Raw genomic sequence first — 27,327 nt, 5'->3', positions numbered from 1 at the left:
AATGACAGGTTTTATACGAACCAAAGCTTGTACAAAACAATGAATATCAGGAAGAATAGCAATCTTTCTGTGAAAAAGAACAGAAAGAGCAGAGATTTGTCCTTTCAAAGAACTTGCGGACAAACCCTTATCTAAACCATCCTGAAGGAACTGTAAAATTCTCGGTATTCTAAAAGAATGCCAGGAAAAATGATGAGAAAGACACCAAGAAATATAAGTCTTCCAGACTCTATAGTATATCTCTCGAGATACAGATTTACGAGCCTGTAACATAGTATTAATCACAGAGTCAGAGAAACCTCTTTGACCAAGAATCAAGCGTTCAATCTCCATACCTTTAAATTTAAGGATTTCAGATCCTGATGGAAAAAAGGACCTTGTGACAGAAGGTCTGGTCTTAACGGAAGAGTCCACGGTTGGCAAGAGGCCATCCGGACAAGATCCGCATACCAAAACCTGTGAGGCCATGCCGGAGCTACCAGGAGAACAAACGAGCATTCCTTCAGAATCTTGGAGATTACTCTTGGAAGAAGAACTAGAGGCGGAAAGATATAGGCAGGATGATACTTCCAGGGAAGTGATAATGCATCCACTGCCTCCGCCTGAGGATCCCGGGATCTGGACAGATACCTGGGAAGTTTCTTGTTTAGATGGGACGCCATCAGATCTATTTCTGGAAGTTCCCACATTTGAACAATCTGAAGAAATACCTCTGGGTGAAGAGACCATTCGCCCGGATGCAACGTTTGGCGACTGAGATAATCCGCTTCCCAATTGTCTACACCTGGAATATGAACCGCAGAGATTAGACAGGAGCTGGATTCCGCCCAAAACAAAATTCGAGATACTTCTTTCATAGCCAGAGGACTGTGAGTCCCTCCTTGATGATTGATGTATGCCACAGTTGTGACATTGTCTGTCTGAAAACAAATGAACGATTCTCTCTTCAGAAGAGGCCAAAACTGAAGAGCTCTGAAAATTGCACGGAGTTCCAAAATATTGATCGGTAATCTCACCTCCTGAGATTCCCAAACTCCTTGTGCCGTCAGAGATCCCCACACAGCTCCCCAACCTGTGAGACTTGCATCTGTTGAAATTACAGTCCAGGTCGGAAGCACAAAAGAAGCCCCCTGAATTAAACGATGGTGATCTGTCCACCATGTTAGAGAGTGTCGAACAATCGGTTTTAAAGATATTAATTGAGATATCTTCGTGTAATCCTTGCACCATTGCTTCAGCATACAGAGCTGAAGAGGTCGCATGTGAAAACGAGCAAAGGGGATCGCGTCCGATGCAGCAGTCATACGACCTAGAATTTCCATGCATAAGGCTACCGAAGGGAATGATTGTGACTGAAGGTTTCGACAAGCTGTAATCAATTTTAAACGTCTCTTGTCTGTTAAAGACAGAGTCATGGACACTGAATCCATCTGGAAACCCAGAAAGGTTACCTTTGTCTGAGGAATCAAAGAACTTTTTGGTAAATTGATCCTCCAACCATGATCTTGAAGAAACAACACAAGTCGATTCGTATGAGATTCTGCTAAATGTAAAGACTGAGCAAGTACCAAGATATCGTCCAAATAAGGAAATACCACAATACCCTGTTCTCTGATTACAGACAGCAGGGCACCGAGAACCTTTGTAAAAATTCTTGGAGCTGTAGCTAGGCCAAACGGCAGAGCCACAAACTGGTAATGCTTGTCTAGGAAAGAGAATCTCAGAAACTGATAGTGATCTGGATGAATCGGAATATGCAGATATGCATCCTGTAAATCTATTGTGGACATATAATTCCCTTGCTGAACAAAAGGTAAGATAGTCCTTACAGTAACCATCTTGAATGTTGGTATCCTTACATAACGATTCAATATTTTTAGATCCAGAACTGGTCTGAAGGAATTCTCCTTCTTTGGTACAATGAAGAGATTTGAATAAAACCCCATCCCCTGTTCCGAAATTGGAACTGGCATAATTACTCCAGTCAACTCTAGATCTGAAACACATTTCAGAAATGCTTGAGCTTTTACTGGATTTACTGGGACACGGGAAAGAAAAAATCTCTTTGCAGGAGGTCTCAACTTGAAACAAATTCTGTACCCTTCTGAAACAATGCTCTGAATCCAAAGATTGTGAACAGAATTGACCCAAATTTCTTTGAAAAAACGTAACCTGCCCCCTACCAGCTGAGCTGGAATGAGGGCCGCACCTTCATGTGGACTTAGAAGCAGGCTTTGCCTTTCTAGCTGGCTTGGATTTATTCCAGACTGGAGATGGTCTCCAAACTGAAACTGCTCCTGAGGATGAAGGATCAGGCTTTTGTTCTTTGTTGAAACGAAAGGAACGAAAACGATTATTAGCCCTGTTTTTACCTTTAGATTTTTTATCCTGTGGTAAAAAAGTTCCTTTCCCACCAGTAACAGTTGAAATAATGGAATCCAACTGAGAACCAAATAATTTGTTACCCTGGAAAGAAATGGAAAGTAAAGTTGATTTAGAAGCCATATCAGCATTCCAAGTTTTAAGCCATAAAGCTCTTCTAGCTAAAATAGCTAGAGACATAAACCTGACATCAACTCTGATAATATCAAAAATGGCATCACAGATAAAATTATTAGCATGTTGAAGAAGAATAATAATATCATGAGAATCACGATGTGTTACTTGTTGCGCTAAAGTTTCCAACCAAAAAGTTGAAGCTGCAGCAACATCAGCCAAAGATATAGCAGGTCTAAGAAGATTACCTGAACACAGATAAGCTTTTCTTAGAAAGGACTCCATTTTCCTATCTAGAGGATCCTTAAACGAAGTACCATCTGACGTAGGAATAGTAGTACGTTTAGCAAGGGTAGAAATAGCCCCATCAACTTTAGGGATCTTGTCCCAAAATTCTAATCTGTCAGGCGGCACAGGATATAATTGCTTAAAACGTTTAGAAGGAGTAAATGAATTACCCAAATTATCCCATTCTTTGGAAATTACTGCAGAAATAGCATCAGGGACAGGAAAAAACTTCTGGAATAACTACAGGAGTTTTAAAAACCTTATTTAAACGTTTAGATTTAGTATCAAGAGGACCAGAATCCTCTATTTCTAAAGCAATTAGGACTTCTTTAAGTAAAGAACGAATAAATTCCATTTTAAATAAATATGAAGATTTATCAGCATCAACCTCTGAGACAGAATCCTCTGAACCAGAGGAATCATCAGAATCAGAATGATGATGTTCAGTTAAAAATTCATCTGTAGGGAGAGAAGTTTTAAAAGATTTTTTATGTTTACTAGAAGGAGAAATAACAGACATAGCCTTCTTTATGGATTCAGAAACAAAATCTCTTATATTATCAGGAACATTCTGCACCTTAGATGTTGAAGGAACTGCAACAGGCAATGGTACTTTACTAAAGGAAATATTATCTGCATTAACAAGTTTGTCATGACAATCAATACAAACAACAGCTGGAGGAATAGCTACCAAAAGTTTACAGCAGATACACTTAGCTTTGGTAGATTCAGCACTTGACAGCGATTTTCCTGTAGTATCTTCTGACTCAGATGCAACGTGAGACATCTTGCAATATGTAAGAGAAAAAACAACATATATATAAAGCAAAATTGATCAAATTCCTTAAATGACAGTTTCAGGAATGGGAAAAAATGTCAAAGAACAAGCTTCTAGCAACCAGAAGCAATAAAAAATGAGACTTAAATAATGTGGAGACAAGAGTGACGCCCATATTTTTTCGCGCCAAATAAGACGCCCACATTATTTGGCGCCTAAATGCTTTTTGGCGCCAAAAATGACGCCACATCCGGAACGCCGACATTTTTGGCGCAAAATAACGTCAAAAAGTGACGCAACTTCCGGCGACACGTATGACGCCGGAAACAGAAATAGAATTTTTGCGCCAAAAAAGTCCGCGCCAAGAATGACGCAATAAGATGAAGCATTTTCAGCCCCCGCGAGCCTAACAGCCCACAGGGAAAAAGTCAAATTTTAAGGTAAGAAAAAATGTTAAATTAAAATGCATTATCCCAAATATGAAACTGACTGTCTGAAAAATAAGGAAAGTTGAACATTCTGAGTCAAGGCAAATAAATGTTTGAATACATATATTTAGAACTTTATAAACAAAGTGCCCAACCATAGCTAGGAGTGTCACAAAAAATAAGACTTACTTACCCCAGGACACTCATCTACATATAGTAGATAGCCAAACCAGTACTGAAACGAGAATCAGTAGAGGTAATGGTATATATAAGAGTATATCGTCGATCTGAAAAGGGAGGTAAGAGATGAATCTCTACGACCGATAACAGAGAACCTATGAAATAGACCCCTTAGAAGGAGATCACTGCATTCAAATAGGCAATACTCCTCACATCCCTCTGACATTCACTGCACGCTGAGAGGAAAACCGGGCCCCAACTTGCTGCGGAGCGCATATCAACGTAGAATCTAGCACAAACTTACTTCACCACCTCCATCGGAGGCAAAGTTTGTAAAACTGAATTGTGGGTGTGGTGAGGGGTGTATTTATAGGCATTTTGAGGTTTGGGAAACTTTGCCCCTCCTGGTAGGAATGTATATCCCATACGTCACTAGCTCATGGACTCTTGCTAATTACATGAAAGAAACACAAAGTTGTTAGTACTTTTATCAAGTTGCAGCGTACTGTTTGTGGAAAGTGGCTTCTGGATTTCTCCTGATTGCCTGTGGCCGGACATTGGACACTCTCGTGTCTAAGGAGGAATTTTCACAGGAACATCAGCCAGCTGGTGGCTGCGATATACAGCCTATTTACACTATTCATCTATACACACATATATATATATATATATATATATATATACATACACATATATATATATATTTGTTTCATAATTCACATAGTATACACCATGAGGCAGCAGAGGCAGCCTTTTGCTTTTATTTTGTAGATACTTGTTGGTTTTCCCTCACCTTAAAAAAAGGAGCTGCCCTGGTGACTGATTATTCTTCTGGATCAGATACAGGAGATTTTTCTTTTATTGAAAGTATTGTGTGTAGTATAGCGCCGCCTGTTTACTTTATATACTAAGTGACTTTGTTAAAAAACACAAATGGATAGTTTCTATTAAAGGTGTTAATTTTGGTGGTAAAAACATTTATCTCCATTTAAGTCTATGGAGATTGTTCATGTTACAATCAGTTTCCAAAAACTTTACCACCTCAATGGAAACTAGGCAAAACTTGATTCCAAAGATGGTTGCTTCTGGCAGCTAGGCTTTAAATACCATGCAACAACGGTTTATAGTCTTGAGGTTTGTCCCGCTCCTGTTATATAAAGAGGTTTCACACCATAGGTAGTAGTAAGGCTGGTTTAACTACTGGATAGTGTAAAACCGAAAACACAATATGAAAAGCAGTTATGAAGAAAGCTGCCTAAACATTTTGCATGGTGATGGGACTAGTAAGAGAAGACAACTTTGAGTGTTGTAGCTTGGTTGCAATTAGGTTATGATAAAGGAAAGCTGACCAAGGATTCCAAGCATATGTTGAGAATTAATTCACTGGAGAAGAAAATGAATCCAATGAACACCATAAGTCATGTAAGGTCATCTCTAAGTGAGAATTAAGAGAAACACTTGCAGGCCTCAAATAGGAAATGGCACATGGCAGAAGGATCTCAGACTCAATGGATCTCTCCATATCGGATTTCCCCACCGAGAAAGAAAGGACAGTAGTAAAGCAGCAACACAATGTTTCATATAGAAATACAACCTTGATGAATGGAAGAGTTTCTATGCAGGTGGGGGTGGAGAAGGGATTTCCAGAGGAACAGTTTCTTTATTTATAGTTTGGAAGCTTAAAGGGACACTGAACCCATTTTTTTCATGATTCAGATAGAGCATGTAATTGTAAGCAACTTTCTAATTTATTTCTATTATCAATTTTTCTTCATTCTCTTGCAATCTTTATTTGAAAAGAAGGCATCTCAGCTAAGGAGCCAGCAAATTGTGGGTTCAGAACCATGGACAGCACTTGTTTAAAGGTTCTGTCCAATCAGCAAGGACAACCCAGGTTGTTCACCTAAAATGGGCCGGCATCTAAACTTACATTCTTGCTTTTCAAATAAACATACCAAGAAAATGAAGACAATTTGATAATAGGAGTAAATTAGAAAGTTGCTTAAAATTGCATGCTCTATATGAATCACAAAATATTTTTTTTGGCTACAGTGTTCCTTTAATATTAACCTCATGTCTGGTCTTGGCGAGTGAGGGCGTGTTTTTTTGTTTACACAAATAGACCTAGGGGAGATGTTGATCAGCAGGTAAGCATCAATTCTTGAAGGTGGGTTGTTCAAACATGCATTTTATTTATTAGTTTTGACATCAGTTTAAACTGCTTAAGTGTTTTTCGAATGTTTAATTGCAGCTTTTTCAGAAGAATTAAAAAGGGAAAGTATACCTGAAAATGTTTATTGTTTGAAAAGATAAACCCTTTAATATACATTCCCCAGTTTTGCATAACCAATACTGTTATATTAATACACTTTTTACCTCTGTGATTACCTTGTATCTAAACCTCTTAAGACTGCCCCATTATCTCAGTTCTTTTCACAGACTTGCATTTTAGCCAATCAGTGCTGATTCAAATAATTCCATACATGAACTAGCACTGTCTAGCTGTGAAAAGCTAATAAAATGCACTGACAAGAGGAGGCCTTCAAGGGCTTAGAGATGAGCATATGAGCCTACCTAGGTTTAGCCTTCAACAATGAATACCAAGAGTACAAAGCAAATGTAATGATAAATGTAAATTGGAAAGTTGTTTAAAATTGTATGCCCTATCTAAAAGATGAAAGTTTACCGTGACTTTACTGTCAATTAAAAGAAAAATATTCGGCGTTTAATGTCCATTTAAGATGGTTCCTTATGATATCTTTCAATAGAGTACTTTTAGATAGTATTTAGAAACGTCCTGTAGTGGGAAGCAGAACACACCTGTAAGGGAGAAGAATCACATTACCTTTTGTATTTATCTAGCAAAGATTTCTCCATCTCTTTCCCCGACAGAACACCAGCAGGACAGTCTGGGAAGTCATTGGGACTATATGGAGCTCCCATATATTGTGAGTGCTGCAATTCTTGGAGACGACCACCAACACGAACACCTCTATAGATCTGAAAATTCATCATTTGAGTAGAAATTTAGTCAGTGGCTTGCCAGATGCAACAACATGTTAACTAACCTATATTATAAACACATAGAAAAGCAAGTATGAGATTATCTACCTGCATAATGGTTTGATTTATTCCTTACAATGTTAGTTTGTATTTCATTTAATCATTGTTTTAATTCGTAGTGGGTCACATTAAGTTCTCGTGCGTTTTGTGTTTATTTTTTATGTTTTCTTTCCCCAATTGATTAGCTATACGGCCTACTACATCCTATGAGAGGGTGTTTTTTTTAGAAAACAAATAGTATAATACCCTCTAGATACATTTTTAAAATTATTGTCATTGATACTGGTAACAAGCGGTTCCCATATCGATTTACCGCTCAAGTTTTCAGATATTGGCCCGAGCACACTGAAAGGTGTGCGCCTAATTATTTATAAACATGTATATATTTATTTGGATACACAAGTCCAATATTTTTTTTTTTATACTACAGATCATATATTTTTGCATTTTTCTACCTGTCACATTTTATAGTTGATGCTCGTTATGAACTACTGAATTTAGGTTTGTGACATTTATATGTTGTACAAATATTTTTTTTTGTCATATGCTTTTGCACTTTGTTTTAAAGAGTAACAAAGTACTCAGATTCATAACCCACCCCATAAAGTGTTTAACCCCTTCTCGCCGTTAGGACATTTCACGCCGTCCTAACATTGCTGGGCTTTAGCACCGTTAGGACGGAATGGAACGTCCTAGCCGTTCTGCTGTCCTGAAGCCATAACTGCTTCTTAACTGGGATTGCGAGCTGGAGGGTGTGCCTAGCATCATAAGCACTCCCCCCCAGACCCGATACCATCATTGAAATCAGGCAATCACATGTACGAATGCGTGATTTCAATATTTTACATTGGAACTTGGCAGGAAGGGGTTAATGTTATGTATCAGAAAGGTAAAGGGAGTAACTGGAATGAAAATATAGTACAGGTGTTCTGTTGTGTTAAAGGGTGTTCATGACAATGCTCCACTTTTACCTCAGGCATTAGAGAAGGTTATTATTAGAGGGGTGATGTTGGAACAATATGCACCTTGTTAGGGATTTTATTTTTGGTCTATTTTTTTTTTTTTTTAAGTAAAAGGCTATTATGTATACATGCAAGTATAAATAGTGATTACAACAGCTGAATCAGCCTAACTGCCTGAATTGGAAGACACACTTTTCTGCTTGGACAAAATGTATTAAAATGTTTAAATTTTCCACAAAAAAAAAGCTGTTTTAATAAAATCAATGTATAACTAATATTGTGCCTTTTCTTCCAGATAGAGCTTGGGAATACAAAAATGAGATTTAAAATAAGACCTAACCTGGAGCTGTTCCTACATCAAATAAACCCTACACATGAAAAAAATAATCTAAAGAACACAAAACATAAAATGCACATGAATATAAAAATGTAATCAGTTTACAGATACAGAGTATGCTCACATAATCATATTAAAATGTATAGAGACTTAAAATTAGCAGATAAGAAAAATCAGACTGTACTCAAATAACATTCTAAATGTTGTTTAGTTGCCATATTAGTTTGCTCAGCATTATGTACCGGAGCACAGATAATATATTGCATTTTAATTGGATAATTGAAATAATTTAATAGAAAGCAGTTGTATGACTAAAAATAAAGGGAAGAAAGAAAATGTCCTACTCACAAAAGGAATCCAGAAGGCCATACCCCATCCCTTGGGTAAGCAGATATCCCACCCGCTTCCCCAACGTATCCGATGCGCACCAGTAACTTTTCCAGGCTGCTGTATTAAGAGAACTGGAATCTTGCTTTCATTATTGCCGAGATCAAGCTGTGAACCAGGTACAAGCAGCTCACTCTTTAGACGGTTTATTTCCTGAAGAGAAAAATACAAGAGAGAGAGATGTGAACAATGCTTAGATATATGCAGCTATGAATAACTAGTGCTTCACAACAGCAGCATAATAACAGTTAGTATTAAAGGGACATGAAAGTAAAAAATAACTCATGGTTCCGATTGAAAAGTCTGCTCTATTTACTATTATTATTAATTCATTTTAAAATTACTGCTGGGCACAGTCACACCTATTTAAAGAGATTATATAGTGTAAAATGATATGCTCTAAATCCTTACATTTTGTAAGATTTCAGTACAATGTATTTGTCTGTTTTTAACAACCCACGAATAGCTATAAGAGTTTAATAAGCTGTATCCATTTCCTTCTCTAGTCTGCAGCAGCCTGGCAATTTCAGGTTTCCTCACATTCCATTGGCCATGCAGAAAACACCCACCTTTTAACTGCCTGGGGTACAGAGGGGGGCAGAATAGGGTTGCCACCCGCCCCGGTTTCACCGGGACAGTCCCGGTCTGAGGCTCTGTGTCCCGTGTCCCGGAACTAGCCTCAAATGCCCCGGGCTAAGCGCTCCCCTGGCGCATTGAGCACAAACTTTACAAAATATTAGATGGCCAGAGGAGCGCTTAGCCCGGGGTTACTAACCGGGCAGTCTGCAGACTTCAGGAGAGACGGAGTACAAATGATTAGTGTGACACAGTGGGAGGGGGGAAGAGGGTCAGAGCGGGGGAGTCGTCACATCCTGCAGGCAGCAGAGAGAGAGGCAGGACATCGAGATTGCGCACGTCCCCCGGCCCCACCTCCACCAGTTACCCCGAGTTCGGTCACACAGGTTCATGAAGCCTAGAAGCAAGGTAATGCGCCAAACACTGCTCTAATAATATTGATAGTTTGATGTTTGTTAATCTGGCTAATCACGTCCCACAAGAGGTCTTAGTAATGAGGTCAGCAGCTACGACTATAATGGAGTCCTCGGTGGTCTTACAACACACAGGATCATGTCCCCAGGATAATTATCAACCTAACAGCAGACTACAAAAAAAAGACACTGCTCCTGTACAGCACTATTTTACTTGGTATTGGCGTTTCAACTTAGTGTGTATATATATATATATATATATATATATATATATATATATATATAAACACATATATATATATATATATATATATATATATATATATATATATATTATAATATATATATACAGTATATATTATATATTTATATATATTAAATATATATATATATATATATATATATACATACACACACACACAATATATATATATATATATATATATATAAAATAAAAATTGATTTCATAATAAATTTGATGCCGCGAGAAGCCACGCCCCCAAGCCACGCCCTGAAACACACACCCTCCACGCCCACTTAAAAAGTGTCCAGGAATTTCCTGGGCAAAAGGTGGCAACCCTAGGGCAGAATCAGCTCCAAAAGACCCCTCCCCAAAACCCCTGCTACATGCTACAGAGGGAATGCTTGATCAGTGCAGCAGCGCATATATATCTGACTACAGCAGAAAAGATTAGATACAATAGTAAAAAGGGTTAATCAAAAAGGTTGGATTAGGATATATAGGAGCGCCAATGGCTTAGATATACCACAGGAAATAAAAATAGAAAGTCAAAATAGTCTCCAATAATTTCTATGTTCCAAAGTCAACCAAATATTTAATATAAAAATCCAATATAATTCTGATCTCCAGAATCATAAAAACACAAAATACAATAAAAACACAAAATACATATATAGAAGTTTAAAATACAATGCAGTAAATGATTTAAAATACAACAATTAACAGATTGATTCTAATCCGGTTAGTTAAACTGGATAACTAATATCTAATGTCCCAGTTTACGTGAGTCCTCTTAAAAACCTTCTAGTAAGTGCTTAGTTTTGTTTATCAAATATACGTGCAAATAAACCTAGTGTTCAATAAATAATATAATCATAACTCAATGGTTCTTATCGAAATGATAAGATCACTAATAAAGTGATACGAGACCCACTAATAGGTCAACAGTGCATATGAATTTTGCAACATTTAAATTGTGTGAAAAATCAAAAGAAAAAAAGGGGATACAATGTGTTGGGTTCTTTAAACTGTCAAATAAACCATATTGTGGATTTGTGGAATATGACACACAATGAGTAGTGGATGTTGTCTTACAAAAAAATAATAATAATATTAATATCAAAATAATGAAAAAATAATATATATTAACAAAATTAAATGTTAAATCCTACCAATGGGGTTTTAAAACTAAACTGGTACCAGCTATTACCTCAAATCTCCTGATTGAATCTGGGTGATGGACTCAATGGTCCGTTATTGCATTATATCTTAAAAACAGTAAACAAATATCACAAGCTATATTAACTACCACAAACTATGTAATTAGGACAAACTGTTAAAAAAACGACAAATAAACAGAGAGTGTGTATAGTTTGGCCAAAACTAGTCCACAAACTCCTAAAGGTGTGTTTCCACAGCTTTAAATAGCTTAAAAAGATGTCTTGAAAAAGGCCCGATACGAGGGCCGAAACGCGTAGACGATACTTTACACCAGAGTTGGGGAGGCTCATTATATCCAGGACCAGGATTTGAATGGTAAGACTATTTTCAATAGTCCATACCCGTTAGCGCTGTTTGTTTAGTGCACTTTTTCTATTTTCTTTCAGGTATTTTTCTTAACATAGGATTAGGACTTTGGACTTCACTTTACATTGAGGATTTCTCTCATCGGATTTTTACTAGACTTTTAAGGATTTCCCAAAGACTCTTAAGGACACTATTGTTATATCATCATTTTAAGCTATTTAAAGCTGTGGAAACACACCTTTAGGAGTTTGTGGACTAGTTTTGGCCAAACTATACACACTCTCTGTTTATTTGTCGTTTTTTTAACAGTTTGTCCTAATTACATAGTTTGTGGTAGTTAATATAGCTTGTGATATTTGTTTACTGTTTTTAAGATATAATGCAATAACGGACCATTGAGTCCATCACCCAGATTCAATCAGGAGATTTGAGGTAATAGCTGGTACCAGTTTAGTTTTAAAACCCCATTGGTAGGATTTAACATTTAATTTTGTTAATATATATTATTTTTTCATTATTTTGATATTAATATTATTATTATTTTTTTGTAAGACAACATCCACTACTCATTGTGTGTCATATTCCACAAATCCACAATATGGTTTATTTGACAGTTTAAAGAACCCAACACATTGTATCCCCCTTTTTTTCTTTTGATTTTTCACACAATTTAAATGTTGCAAAATTCATATGCACTGTTGACCTATTAGTGGGTCTCGTATCACTTTATTAGTGATCTTATCATTTCGATAAGAACCATTGAGTTATGATTATATTATTTATTGAACACTAGGTTTATTTGCACGTATATTTGATAAACAAAACTAAGCACTTACTAGAAGGTTTTTAAGAGGACTCACGTAAACTGGGACATTAGATATTAGTTATCCAGTTTAACTAACCGGATTAGAATCAATCTGTTAATTGTTGTATTTTAAATCATTTACTGCATTGTATTTTAAACTTCTATATATGTATTTTGTGTTTTTATTGTATTTTGTGTTTTTATGATTCTGGAGATCAGAATTATATTGGATTTTTATATTAAATATTTGGTTGACTTTGGAACATAGAAATTATTGGAGACTATTTTGACTTTCTATTTTTATTTCCTGTGGTATATCTAAGCCATTGGCGCTCCTATATATCCTAATCCATTGTTCTGTTTCTAGACCTATTAGGGGGTCTTCTTTATAGTGAGCAGATATCAGTCCTGGGCGCTGGTTACTTTTTCCTTTCCAAGTCTTAATCAAAAAGGTTGTTCCAGGACTGTAAAAAAAAATAAAAGAAACAAAAAACAATTTATGTAAGAACTTACCTGATAAATTCATTTCTTTCATGGCGGCAATAGTCCACGAGCTAGTTACTGATGGGATATTACATACCTACCAAGAAGGGGCAAAGTTTCCCAAACCTCAAATGCCTGTAAATACACCTCCCACCTCACTCATACCTCAGTTTAACGTATAGCCAAGTTAGTGCGGTGTAGAAGGAGTAAAAGCATAAAAAAGGAGGAACAGGATAAATAATGTGCTTTACACAAAAAAAATCATACCCCCCCAAAAAATGGGTGGGTCCGTGGACTCTCGCCACCATGAAAGAAATTAATCAGGTAAGTTATTACATAAATTAGGTTTTCTTTTATATATGTGGCAAGAGTCCACAAGCTAGTTACTGGTACAGATGTTTTAGTCCACGAGTAACTAGAGGAAAGGATAAAATAAAAACAGTTTTTTCCTCTGAGAAATTAAATCCAAAACAATGATTTTAAGTTTTCTTAAGAATTCAAAAAACTTAAATCATAGGCACTAGAATCAAACTGAGACAGCTGCCTGAAGATCCTTTCTACCAAAAGCTGGTTCTGAAGAACCAAAACCTCAAAATGGTAAAATTTAGTAAATGTATGCAAAGAAGACCAAGTGGCTGCTTTGCAGATTTGATCAACTGAAGCTTCATTCTTGAAAGCCCATGATGTGGCAACTGATCTTGTAGAATGAGCTGTTTTTCTCTGAGGTGGAGACTGCCCTGCCTCCAAATAAGCTTTGTGAATCAGAAGTTTCAACCAAGATGCCAAAGAAATGGCAGAGGCTTTCTGACCTTTTCTGGAACCAGAAAAAATAACAAATAGACTAGAAGTCTTTCTGAAAACTTTAGTAACCTCAATATAATATTTAAAAGCTCTTACCATATCCAAAGAATATAAAGACCTTTCAAGAGTATTTTTATGATTAGGACACAAGGAAGGAACAATAATTTCCCTATTGATGTTGTTAGAATTCAGAACTTTAGGCAAAAATTTAAATGACGTCTGCAAAGCAGCTTTATCAATCGAAAATCAGATAAGGAGACGCAAGAGAGAGCGGACAATTCAGAAACTCTTCTAGCAGAAAAGATAGCCAAGAGAAATATCACTTTCCAAGAAAGTAGTTCAATGTCCAAAGAATGCTTAGGCTCAAAAGAAGTAGCCTGCAAAGTCTTTTTTTTTTTTTTTTTTTTGAAAATATTTTTATTGAGGCAATGAGTAATTACAATAACACAGAAAATATGTCCAGATATAAATCAAGCATAAAGAATACATCTTCACAATCCTCTTATAAAAAGTAGGTTTGGTCAAAAAGCTTAAGATAGCGATATTACAATAATAAGTGTCATGACTACTAAATACATGTAAATAAAAGCTTTAACCAGACTTAGCAACAAAATCCCCAGTAAGGATGTAGTTTCTGGTGAATGTTAGAAGAGTATGTCTAAAGTGTGGATCGAAAGATGGATGATATATAGGGTTGAGAGTAATAGAAAGGGATTGTGTGCGAAAGAGAAGGGTAACTGGGACTTTTATAACCTTTGAGTTAGTGGGCGTTAAGGATGGCCCCCATATTACTATGGCAATCATATAGTGATTTATCTATTCTAAATGTATTAGAGTAACATGGGGGCTAGTATGGTAGTTTTGTTTGGGGGAAGGGACATTCAGCGGGCCAGAGCCGCTCTAAAAGGGGGAGAAGGGGGGGCGGAGTCTGCAAAGATGTGGATCTGGGATGGTTTTAGGGACTCTAGGTGTATTTGAGTATAAAGCGTTTGGAGGAGCTTCCTGAAGAGATTACTTATAAGCGAATAGACCAATATATACTGCATGTTGCCTAGTATGGATGTTCAGTCAGGTGTAGGATAAATAATGTATATAGAAATAGGATAGTGTGGCAAATATGTAGGGGAGATGTTAGTCAGTCCCCATGAGACTACACTTCAGATAGCATTGAACCATAGTAGTGGAGATCTTAGCTATGCAAATGGAATTGTAGCTAAATTAAAATTTCTATAAATATCCTGATACAAAGAGTAAAGAGAAAATGCGGACAGTAATGTTATAGGAGATGTGGCGGATTATAACCATTATGTTATGTATAGAGAGGGAATAATATGGTATCCTAAACATAGTATAGTAATCAGCCCAAGATATAAACAGCAAATATGTAATTATCATCATGGTAATTGAGAATTATATTAGCTTGCACAGCATAGGTATAACAATATTTGCATATGAAGGTATGTTAGACACAAGAACATTATAGGTAGCCCAGAGAACACATATTTAGGAGCAATATCATGTTATAACAGTTAAATTAATAGTATGGAAAAATCCTTTGTGTATGCTATTCCACTTCTTGTCTTGAGGATGTCAGACTCAGCACGTTATACATAAAAGGTGAAAGCATGCACCTAGGGCACATAATAATCATTGTCCCTGCTTAAAAACATGTACCTTCCTGTTAATAATGCAAGGTAACATTGCTTCCCTACTTATTGAGATTATCTCATATAATAAACCTTTCGTATCACATTTACAGAGCTATTAGTTCTAAAACATAAGTGCATGGAAAAGCATATATTGTATAGTTAACCAAGCTCACTCTGTATATGCGGCCATAGCCTAATAACAGTTATTTATATAGCATTGGACATGCAAGCTGCCAAAATAGGCCACTATTGAATATACATAATTGGGAAGAAAATAACACTCTATCCAATGCATCATTAAATAGGCCTCTTCCCAACTGTGACAGGGAAAATATGCAACAAACTAAGTATAAACTGGCTGCCCATAAAATGTCAGTATAAGGTATATACATAGGGGTAAGTGCCAGATCAGCTATACAACAGAAATTCAAGGAATATGAAAATAAAATGGAGGAGCAGAAAGAGGAAATATAACCAATAATGAACAAAAACATGAGCACTCCGTGTCATAATGCAATAAATGGCATGTTCTGCTGGATGATAGTACTTATAATTTCCATTAGCCTATGCCCGTTTCTGGTGCAGTCCCAAGTAAAACTCTGAGCATGAACATAGCTGGGGTCTGCGTACACTTTACAGAAGACTATAGTCTGTATAAGCATAGGCGAGGTCATTAAAGGAGTCTGAGGGTAGTAGTTGGCGGGTCTTTATCCTGTTTCCCGTAAGTATCAGTCATTTGACCGCAAGTCAGTTCTCCCAAACTGTTCAGGGGTTTTCAAGAGAAGTGCTTACCCAATTCCGGCTCTAACATCAGTGCGTCCCTTTCTGGTGAAGCAAGCGTGGCTCTTAGGGGCTACAGGTAGGGAGTGCAGCCCGGAGGGAAACTTCAACTGTGTCTCGGCCTCTAGTGAATCACTTGACATAGCCTCCAGGTTTGAACGGGGGCTGCTGGTTAGATCAAGCTCCACTTTGTTAATAGACGTGTGTGCTGAGGTTTTCAGAGTGCTTGTTTGGCTCGTTCCCTTCAACTGCTTCTGGGACACCTCCATCTGCATTGTCTCCGGCCGAGCCATGTTGCTTCTGATGGCTGCCGCTTGTAGTGGTTTTCTTATGGGAGAGTCAGGTGAGTGCTTGATAACCGGTTGTAGCCTTATGCCCGCAATATCCGAATCAAAACTATTGTGTGCAAGGTCACTCAACGGTGTCTCAGATTGATGTTCTGGGGGTTGCTCCGTTACCTTGTTATTTAGCTCAACACCATGATGTTTGTTATCTGCCACTCCTCGGGTCGCCATTACCAGGGTTTTGCGCAGGTCCAAAAAACATCTGTCGAGCTGGCAATCAAATATCTGTAATAGAGCCTGCCACGACTTGTGTGTCCCCTCCATCTCCAGTGCAAACATGTTACATGTAGTAGGTAGCTAAGAGACAATTATTATGCTTAATGCACCGGAAAAAAAAAAAAAGATATCAGACGTTTCACAGAGAGGCCTCAATAGACCGGCTCAGGGCATGAGCTGACAACTTGCCAAACCAAGTATTATAGGACTATTGTAAGCTCCCAAACTCCATCAGAGCGTCTCGTGTAGTTGGGGTGGCCTTCATATCTGGTATAGGCTGAAAAAACGTTAAATAACAGTTAAATAAGTCCCATTTTATATATCTGGAGCTAGGAGCTCTGTATAGATGCGACCTTCCACTTCAGCGGTTAGCTCCGCCCCCCAAGCCTGCAAAGTCTTTAATACCAAATTTAGACTCCAAGGAGGAGAGATAGATTTAATAACAGGTTTAATAAGAGTCAAAGCCTGTATGAAACAGTGAACATCACGAAGATTAGCAATCTTTCTGTGAAATAAAATAGGAAGAGTAGAGATTTGTCCTTTCAAAAGTATTGACAGACAAACCTTTATCCAAACCATCCTGAAGAAACTGTAGAATCCTAGGAATCCTAAAAGAATGCCAAGAATAATCATGAGTAACACCATGAAAACATAATTTATGCTAACCTGATAAATGTATTTATTTCCGGATATGGTGAGTCCACAGCATCATCAATTACTAGTGGGAATATGTCTCCTGACCAGCAGGAGGAGGCAAAGAGCACCACAGCAAATCTGTTAAATATCACTTCCCTTACCCATAACCCCCAGTTAACAAAGATGTAGAGGTGCCTGAGGTGTTAGTAAAAAAATAACTGTCTTTAAATAAAGGGCATGGCCATGGAAGGTAAGCATAAATTATGTTTTCTTTCCTAAGATATGGTGAGTCCACGGCATCATCAATTACTATTGGGAACCAATACCCAAGCTAGAGGACACAGATGATTAGGGAGGGACAAGACAGGTAACCTAAACAGAAGGCACCACTGCATGAAGAACCTTTCTCCCAAAAGAAACCTCAGCTGAGGCAAAAGAATCAAATTAGTAAAATTTGGAAAAAGTATGCAGAGAACACCAAGTTGCAGCCTTGCAAATCTATTCCACAGAAGCTTCATTCTTGAAAGCCCAAGAAGAAGAGACAGCCCAAGTGGAATGAGCTGTAAATCTATAAGGAGGCTGCTGTCCAGCAGTCTCATAGGCCATATGAATAACACTTCTCAACCAGAAAGAGAGAAAATTAGCTGTAGCTTTCTGACCCTTATGTTTCCCCAAGAAACAAACACACACAGCAGAAGACTGGCAAAAATCCTTAGTCATCTGAAGATAGAATTTCAGAGCACGCACAACATCCAGATTGTGTAATAAACGTTTCTTATGACCAGAAGGATTAGGACATAGAGAAGGAACAACAATTTCCTGATTAATATTTCTATTCAAAACAACTTTAGGAAGGAAACCTAACTTAGTACGAAGAACCACCTTATCAGTATGAAAAATAAGGTAAGGAGAATCATACTGCAAAGCTGAGAGTTCCGAGACTCTCCAAACAGAAGAAATAGCAACAAGAAACAAAACCTTCCAAGATAATAACTAATATCTATGGAATGCATTGGCTCAAACGAAGCTTGTTGCAAAAGTTTTAGAACAAGGTTCAGACTCCAAGTAGGAGTAACCGACTTAAACACAGGCCTAATTCTGAACAAGGCCTGACAAAAAAAGACTGCACATCTGCAAGACGCTTATGTAGCAAAATAGACAAGGCAGAGATCTGACCCTTCAGAGTACTCTCTGCCAAACCCATCTCCAGACAGCATCAGAAATAAAAGAACTGGCTAGCTTAAGAGCCTTAATTCTGTACTGGATCTTGCAAAGGAGTCTCTTACCAAATTGGAAGCAGACAAGGCATTGCACCCATAAGATGCCGCAGTCAACATAGATGCAATACAAATTTCCATGTAAACTTTCAACTTAGTCCATTGATCCTGAAAAGAACAGCTATCCTCTCTTGGAATCGTAGTTATTGATCCTGAAAAGAACAGCTATCCTCTCTAGGAATCTTAGTTCTCTTAGCCAGAGTAGAAATGCCCTACTACTTTAGGCACTGTGCGCCATGATCATTAATGGAGACAGCGACAGGAAACATCCTTTCAAAGACAGGAAACAGGAAAAAAGAAACCCTGACTGCTCCCATTCCTGTGAAAAATCTCCCAGCACGGTCTGGAAAAACTTCCATAAGGGAATCTTAGTAATTATAAAGTTTACTAGATTCTTTACAGTTGACAACGACACACGTATCAGAGTCACTCCAAAGTAGCAAAAACCTCCTCTAACCATACACAAAGGTGTTCAAGCTTAAATATGAAGGATACTACTTCAGCATCAGATGAAGGAATCGTACTGTCCAGATTTGAGATTTCATCCTCAGAAAATACCGGAGAATCCTTCTCACCCGACATAAGAGAGGGACAACCTGTGTAGCAGAATACGTATTATCTGAAACTTTAAAAGTCCTCCTGCATTTTCCTTGTAAAAAAAAGAAAAACAAACCAAGCCACAGATACCGCAGAGGAGATTGAGAGGTACTGCAGGGCACTGCATGTGACGCCATAGAGGCTTGGGACATTTAAGGAGAAAACTGTGACATTGCCAGAACAGCAGCATTCTAGGAGACATAAGGCTCAGAGGCAACAACCTATCTGTACTAGTCAATAGCTCTTGCTAAACATTCAGCACAGAAAAACAAACATTAGAATCTGTATAAAAATGTTCTTAGAGGCGTGAGACTCCAACAACATGCAAAAAGAAACAATTTGAGCTTCAAAACATAACAAAACTGAAAAACAAATAAAATCATGGTTGCACTTCTCAATACATGATATGAGGAAAACTAGCACTAAGCTAGTAAAGCATATACATAATTATGCTTTCTATTCACTAAAGAGTTAACTGAGGCGCAACATGAAAACAGATTAAACATTTTCTGTGTCTTTAACTTTCTCCCACTGAGAACCAAATGAGAATAGTAACCCATGAAACTGAAGCACAAACAAAGACAGGCTAAACATTTTCTGAGTTTCACTGTTCACTGCTGGTTTGTACGAGTAACAAAATGTCTGATACTGCCAGATACGCAGAATTAGGAGTAAAACGCCACTCCACTCCAAGTCAGACTAAGCGGGTCACGTGACCCGCCGATGGCAAAAACACACAAGCGCACGCTTCCAAACAAAAAATAAATACAGACCTTCCCGCCACGAAAAAAAATCAAAAAACCGGAAGACCATTACAACAGCCACACATGTCCCTAAACATATAACATTCCTGACATTTTATTCAGATAAGAATTCCGCACTCAGAAAAAAAAAAATCACAGTGAAAAACAGAGATCTCCATATAAACAAAACAGCGGTTTAACTGTGGAGACTAAGCTGTCAAACTCAAACACACTATAAATGAATGTTAGCAGCCAAATAAAGTCAGTCACTTGCTTAGCATAGCCCATATCTCACAGTAAGAAAGAGGTATATACTTAAAACCCAATAAAGTAATAACCCCAAGTCTCTATCACACAGCATGCCTGCTCCCTGCCTGTCAATATCCTTCCAAAGGATATATAAGTCCCACATAACACTGCAGCTGAAACATCTGAAGTGCACAGTCTCCCAAACCAGGAAGAACAAAAAGGCACTTACCTGCAGTCTGGCTGTCCAGCAGGAGGACAGCTCACACAGCGTGGAAGGACGCCAACTCCTTACATAGGCCTGTAAAAGAAAAGAAAGATCAGAGCAAACCTACTCTAGCTCTCTATACTAGGGCAGCAAATATGTTAGGAAAATGCAGCAAGGCCCACCTTACAAGTTCTTAGCTGCTTTAAAGCCACCATTGCCCCGCTGAAGAGACTAACGTGGAGTACGGCTAAACCCAATCTTGAGAGGAAAGGTCAGAGTAAACCTACTCTGGCTTTCAAAATAATAAAATCTTGATTGAAGTTAAATAAATCCAATCTTCTTCAGACACCAAAACTTCACCTCCTCCTTGCACCGAAGGCAAAGAGAATGACTGGGGGTTTATGGGTAAGGGAAGTGATATTTAACAGCTTTGCTGTGGTGCTCTTTGCCTCCTCCTGCTGGTCAGGAGTGATATCCCCACTAGTAATTGATGATGCCGTGGACTCACCATATCTTAGGAAAGAAATATAGGTTTTCCAAACCTTGTGATATATTTTCCCTGAAACAGGCTTACAAGCCTGTATTACAGTGTTAATCACAGAGTCAGAGAAACCTCTATGACTAAGGACTAAGCGTTCAATTTCCATGCCTTCAAATTTAGAGATTTGAGATCCTGATGGAAAAACGGGCCTTGAGACAGAAGGTCTGGTCTTAGAGGAAGTGACCAAGGTTGGCAACTGGACATTCGGACAAGGTTCGCATACCAGAACCTGTGAGGCCATTCTGGTGCTATCAGAAACACATAAGATTGTTCCATTATGATCTTTGAGATCACTCTTGGAAGAAGAACCAGAGGTGAAAAAATGTAGACAGGTTGGAAAAACCATGGAACTGCTAGAGAATCCATCAATTCCGCCTGAGAATCCCTGGACCTGGAAAGGTATCTGGGAAGTTTCTTGTTTAGACGAGAGGCCATCAGATCTATGTCTGGAAGACCCCGCATCTGCACAATCTGATAGAACACATCTGGATGGAGAGACCACTCCCCCGGATGTAGAGTCTGATGGCTGAGATAATCCGTTTCCCAAGTGTCTACACCTGGTATAAGAATCGCAGTGATTAGACAAGAGTTGGATTACGCCCAAGAAAGTATTAAAAGATACTTCTTTCATTGCTAGGGGACTGCGAGTACCCCCTTGATGATTGACATATGCCACTGTTGTGACATTGTCTGTTTGAAACCAAATATATAATTCTCTCTTTAATAGAGGCCAAGCATGAAGAGCTCTGAAAATAGCATAGAGTTCTAAGATATTGATTGGTAACCTCCAAACTTCTTGTGTTGTCAGAGACCCTCAAACAGCTCCCAAACCTGTGAGACTTGCATCTGTTGTGATCACAGTCCAGGTAGGACGAACAAAGGAGGCCCCTTGAACAATAAGGTGATGGTTTAACCACCAAGTCAGAGAGAGATTTGAGTGTTGGGATTTAAGTATATCAGTTATGATATCCAAGTATAATCTCTGCACCATTGGTCCAACATGCAAAGCTGTAGAGGTATCATATGAAAACGAGCAAAAGGGATCGCGTCCAATGCTGCAATCATGAGACCTAAAACTTCCATGCACATAGCCACTGAAGGGAATGATAGAGACTGAAGGTTTAGACAAGCTGAAACCAATTTCAAACGTTTATTTTCTGTTAGGGATAGAGTCATGGACACTGAATCTATCTGGAAACCTAAAAAGGTGACCTTTGAGGGATCAATAAACTCTTTGGTAAATTGATCCTCCAACCATGTCTTTGAAGAAACAACAGAAATTATTTTGTGTGAGATTCTGCTAAATGAAAAGATAGAGCTAGTACCAAGATATCGTCCAAATAGGGAAACACCGAAATACCCTGCTCTCTGATTACAGATAGAAGGGCACCCAGATCTTTTGAGAATATTATTGGTGCTGCTGCAAGGCCAAAACGGAAGAGTGACAAATTGGCAATGCTTGTTTAGAAAAGAGAATCTCAGAAATCGATAGTGATCTGGATTAATCGGAAAGTGAAGGTAAGCGTCCTGTAAGTCTATTGTAGACATGAAGTGACCTTGCTGAACAAATGGCAGAATAGTCCTTATAGTCACCATCTTGAAAGTTGGGACTCTTACAAAACAATTTAAAGTTTTCAGATACAAAATTGGTCTAAAAGAATTTTCCTTCTTTGGTACAATGAATCGATTTGAATAAAAACCCAATCCTTGTTTCTGCTGTTGAACTGGGACAATAACCCCTGAATGTTCTAGATTTGAAACACATTTCAGAAAGGATTGAGCTTTTACTGGGTTTTTTGGTACATGGGTAAGAAAGAATCTTTCCAAGGGAGGTCTTATTTTGAATCCTATTCGATACCCCTGAGAAATTATATTCTGAATGCACTGATTTTGGACAGAGTCTGTCCAAACTCTTTGAAATAGTAGGTTTAGGGGCAGGATTTGGTTTCTTATAAGGCTTAGATTTATTACAATTCGGAGATGGTCTCCAATTAGAGCCAGAGTCCTTAGGGGAAGGAGTGGTTTTCTATTCTCTATTCTGACGAAAGGAACGAAAACAATTGGGAGCTTTAAATTTACCCTTAGATTTCTTGTCTTGAGAACGAATATATTCTATCTTAAATAAAAAAAAGATGTGTCTATATCTGTCTCTGACGTGGTATCCTCTGAATCAGAGGAAATCACATAAGTAGAGGATACATCAGTATGCTGAAAGTCAGAACTTAATTTACTAGGTTTAGGAAAATGTTTTAAAACCCTTTTATGTTCATTTGAAGGCGGAATAGCAGTCATTACCTTCTCTATAGCTGCAGAAATAAAATATTTAATTTCTGCAGGAATGCTATGTACATTAGACTTAGATGGAATACCAGTGGGTGCATTTGTGCTCAGATATATTATCAGCATTTGACAAATTGTCAAAACAAGAGCTAAATCAGCTTTTTTTTACAACAAACACACTATGGTAAATGTGTGTTCAGGCAGCTCAAATCCTATGGTAACATCAGAGGCAAATTCAGTTTGAGACATAATTGCAAAAAAACTAAAATTTGAAGAAAAAAAAATAATTCTGCAAATTTATATCCATGCTCCTAGATAGAATATATAGAACAGGCTTGAGAGAATGGGAAACAGAGCGAAAATTTTATTTAACCCCTTAAGGACCAGCGACGTACCCTGTATGTCGCTGGCCTTTTTTTAGGACGTGATTGTTTTATAGCGTGGTCTTGCCACCAGCGTTGAGACGGCTCTATTCCACAAAGCCTGCTAGAGGGAGGGCATTAATAGCGTTTTCTTGCTAGACTTGTGCTATTATGTCCTGAAAAAACCCTTAACGACCAGTGACATACAGGGTACATTGTGGTCATTAAGGGGTTAAAAAAAACTGATTAATAAAATAATGCTGCGCAAAACGGAGCAAAATGACAGGTCATGCTATGACATAAAAAGCATCATCACATGCGCGACATGCAAAGCTGTAGTGGATTTCTAAAACAAGAATTTTGACTGTATATACAAAAAAACTAAATGTTTCTAAATAAAGCCTAACGGATACTTCTATAAAAGCTGCATAAAATGTTATTATCATCATTCCATGAGACTAACATAATACTTAGCATCCTAATTTATAAATAAATAACTAGCTCCAAAAAAAAAACAAAAAAAAAAAACTTGTATGTTTCACAGACTCTACCATCCTTGACAAATATTTAGCCACAAATAAAGTCGCTAAAAAAAAAGGACCACTTAATTACTGACAAGGCATGTATACAAACAAGGATTCTGCTCTTGATTTACATCACAAAGACTGTGAGTGCATGCTATGACTGTGTTGTTATTTACAGGCAGTGGAAATTTACTTCATCCATTTTTTCCTCCCGCAATACAAGTGGATGCCTGTTCACAACAGATTTGGAAGGACTTCCTTTAAATTGTGATGTGTTCATGTTTAAATGCCGCTGCTTTACTAATATCCTGCTTGTCAGAAGTTATGCAAAATTTATTATACAATACCCATCTTTAAAAACACATAGATCCTATATTTATATCATGACAGTATTGACCCTTAACTTTGGGACTGTCCACTGATTTTGGTGTTGTGTTTTAAGATTTGGTATAGCTGTATGCTGCATATGATTGTGCAAAGCTTTTTCCTGTGTCCATATTTCACTCCAATTTGAAAATATGCATTCTACAGTATTCTTGTGATTATATTCCTCTGGCTTAATGTTTATGTGAATTGCATAGATCCTCATGATATTATTATGACAACATTACCCTCATATTATTCTCTCTTTTGGGGTTGTCCTCTAATAGAGGTGTTGCATTGTCACTATTATATTTAGCCACTCATCTTTAGATACTTCATTTTCCTATGAGACGTCTCACTTAGCTTTTTAGCTCACATTTTTGAATAAATTTTGTTCGAATTTACTTTTATGGTCATATGACCTTTATTAAGAAAAATATTTTTTGCTTTTTTGTAAATAATAAAATTATGAGTGCCCTGCAAGCATGCTAGTTGTCAAGTCTTTATTCTGGGTTTTCACCTGGCACCACACTTGAGCTCTATTTATTGGAAAACTAAGGTTGATACATTGTGATATTTATATCTCTGTTCCTTTAAATGTGTATATGAGAGTGCTGAATTCCCTATCTTTTTATAAGGACTACTTCTCCTTATTTTTCTCCCTATTTAATATTTATAATAGTTTGCAATAATTTAATAGGGTCTGCACCTCTAGTTTAATATTATCACACAGATTTAAAATATTGTTAAATGACTCCCTTATTTCCATTTTTTATACAAACAAGAGAGCCTTATGAAAATCTTTCCCATAGGCAAAAACATGGTATCATCAGGCAATAATCCCTTCACATCCCTCAGACAAACACTGCACTTAGAGAGGAACTGGGCTTCAATATGCTTAGAAGCGCCTTTCACTGAAGAAATCTAGCACATCTTGCTTCACCACCTCCTAAGGAGGCAAAGTTTTTAAAACTGAGGTATGAGTGAGGTCGGAGGTGTATTTATAGGCATTTGAGGTTTGGGAAACTTTGCCCCCTCCTGGTAGGAATGTATATCCCATCAGTAACTAGCTCATGGACTCTCGCCACCTATATGAAAGAAATACAATATTACAATTTTATATGCTTTTAAAATGTATTTAGCATGAAGATCTCTGAAATGCAGTATTTAATTGCTGATCTATACCATGTACTGTATGTAGAAAAATTACCTTAAATGTCCCTTTAACGTAAATACCAATACTATAACGGTCCATCATTAGCAGCTACTCATGGCAAAGTTGCTGTAATTACCTGCTCCGAAATTTTCTTTTCAGTCGCGTTTGAACGAATATCAGAAGACCAAATAAGGCTCTGCGCACAGTCCACAGGAACACCTTCCAAAGTCATGGCTTTCACTTTTTCTCTGTCTGCAGGAGCAAAGAATAGCAAGAACCTCTTGTGCGTCATAAGCAAGTCACAATGTCTGTGCTCCCTCCATCACAAGATCAAGAGAGAAAAAACATCTCATACACGGAATGAGCTATGTAAAATCTACCTGTGATCAGAATACTTACCAACTCACTGCCTACAGACCAAATATGATCCTTAGAAGAAAACCTTATAGGATTTCCCTCAAAAGGATCAAGCCAGGACAGTATATTTGTGATCCTCAGTAGCAATCTTCAATATTAAATTATCACTTAAAAAGTATAAGAATACCATGGAATTAGGATATTGAAAAGAAGTGCTACACCAAAATTACTAAGCGTTACATTAAGACTTTTGTTGGCCTTGCCAGGATTTGAACCTGGATCATCTGTATGGCAAGACAGAGGCTCCCTCTGAGCACAAGGCCAGCAATAAAAGAGACACATTTTCAGTCTATATGCTATGTATAACCAACATGTAAATAAATAAACACATTTTACTTAAAGTCAGATTTTCACCTTCATAGTTTTTGAGATCAGGCATAGCTTTTGTCCTCTTCTTTGGCAAATTTAGTCTTGGATCACCAAGTGTGAGACCCAGAACAGTGCCAGATGGGATTTGAGATGGAGATTCGATTGCTATTTTAAAACATAAAACAATTTGTGTAAAAGTATTTATTTAGAATACTCGAAAACAGTTTAGATGCAAGTAACCTACTATAGGTTTTAAATTTTGCTGATCAATAAAAGTAAACCTCCTTATAAATTTTGAAATCAATACCTCATATGTGAGGGTGGGAAAAAAAATGTTTTATATATTGGTTAAAGCACCCCACCCAAGCTCAGGTGTACTCATGAGAGTGTAATGGAGTTAAATATATAAAGCCAGGGAGTCTCATTCTATTATAAAGAGAAAAAGCAGGAATAATTCAGCTCATAAAGGCAAAGTACTGTAGTGTTAGGATCAGTCAACATTGGGAAACCTTGTAAGTTGGTGACTTGCAAAGCAGAATATGGCCATATTGTGTGACTAAGATCCCAATTTTAACACACACACATATGTATGTGTATGTATATATATATATATACACACACACACACATACATACATTATATATATATGTATGTGTATGTATATATATATATATATACACACACACACATACATACATTATATATATATATATATATATATATATATATATATATATATATACACACATACATACATTATATATATATATATATATATATATATATATATATATATATATATATATATATATATATAAAAAAATTATCATCAGTCATCAATTTGAAAAGCGCCAACAGATAGATACCACAGCATTTTAAGAATAGGAATAATATTTAAAGATTTATTTATAGGA

The 27,327-nt window shown here is 37.3% G+C and overlaps 1 protein-coding gene across 1 annotated transcript in view; it reads right to left on the bottom strand.

Annotated features, from left to right (window-relative positions):
* Positions 1-27,327, bottom strand: part of POP1 (POP1 homolog, ribonuclease P/MRP subunit) — a 118,278-nt gene that overhangs the window by 37,172 nt on the left and 53,779 nt on the right. Inside the window, exons 11-14 of the mRNA XM_053715237.1 lie at positions 26,459-26,578; positions 25,824-25,939; positions 8,881-9,072; positions 7,016-7,170 (exon numbers count right to left, since the gene is read on the bottom strand). Coding sequence (XP_053571212.1) covers positions 7,016-7,170; positions 8,881-9,072; positions 25,824-25,939; positions 26,459-26,578 — 583 coding nt within the window. The remainder of the gene's footprint in view (positions 1-7,015; positions 7,171-8,880; positions 9,073-25,823; positions 25,940-26,458; positions 26,579-27,327) is intronic.

The sequence above is a fragment of the Bombina bombina genome, chromosome 5 (assembly GCF_027579735.1).
Source record: "Bombina bombina isolate aBomBom1 chromosome 5, aBomBom1.pri, whole genome shotgun sequence".
Classification (NCBI taxonomy): Eukaryota; Metazoa; Chordata; class Amphibia; order Anura; family Bombinatoridae; genus Bombina; species Bombina bombina.
The sequence above is the reverse complement of the archived record's forward strand: the minus strand, read 5'-3'. Positions and strand labels throughout refer to the sequence as shown.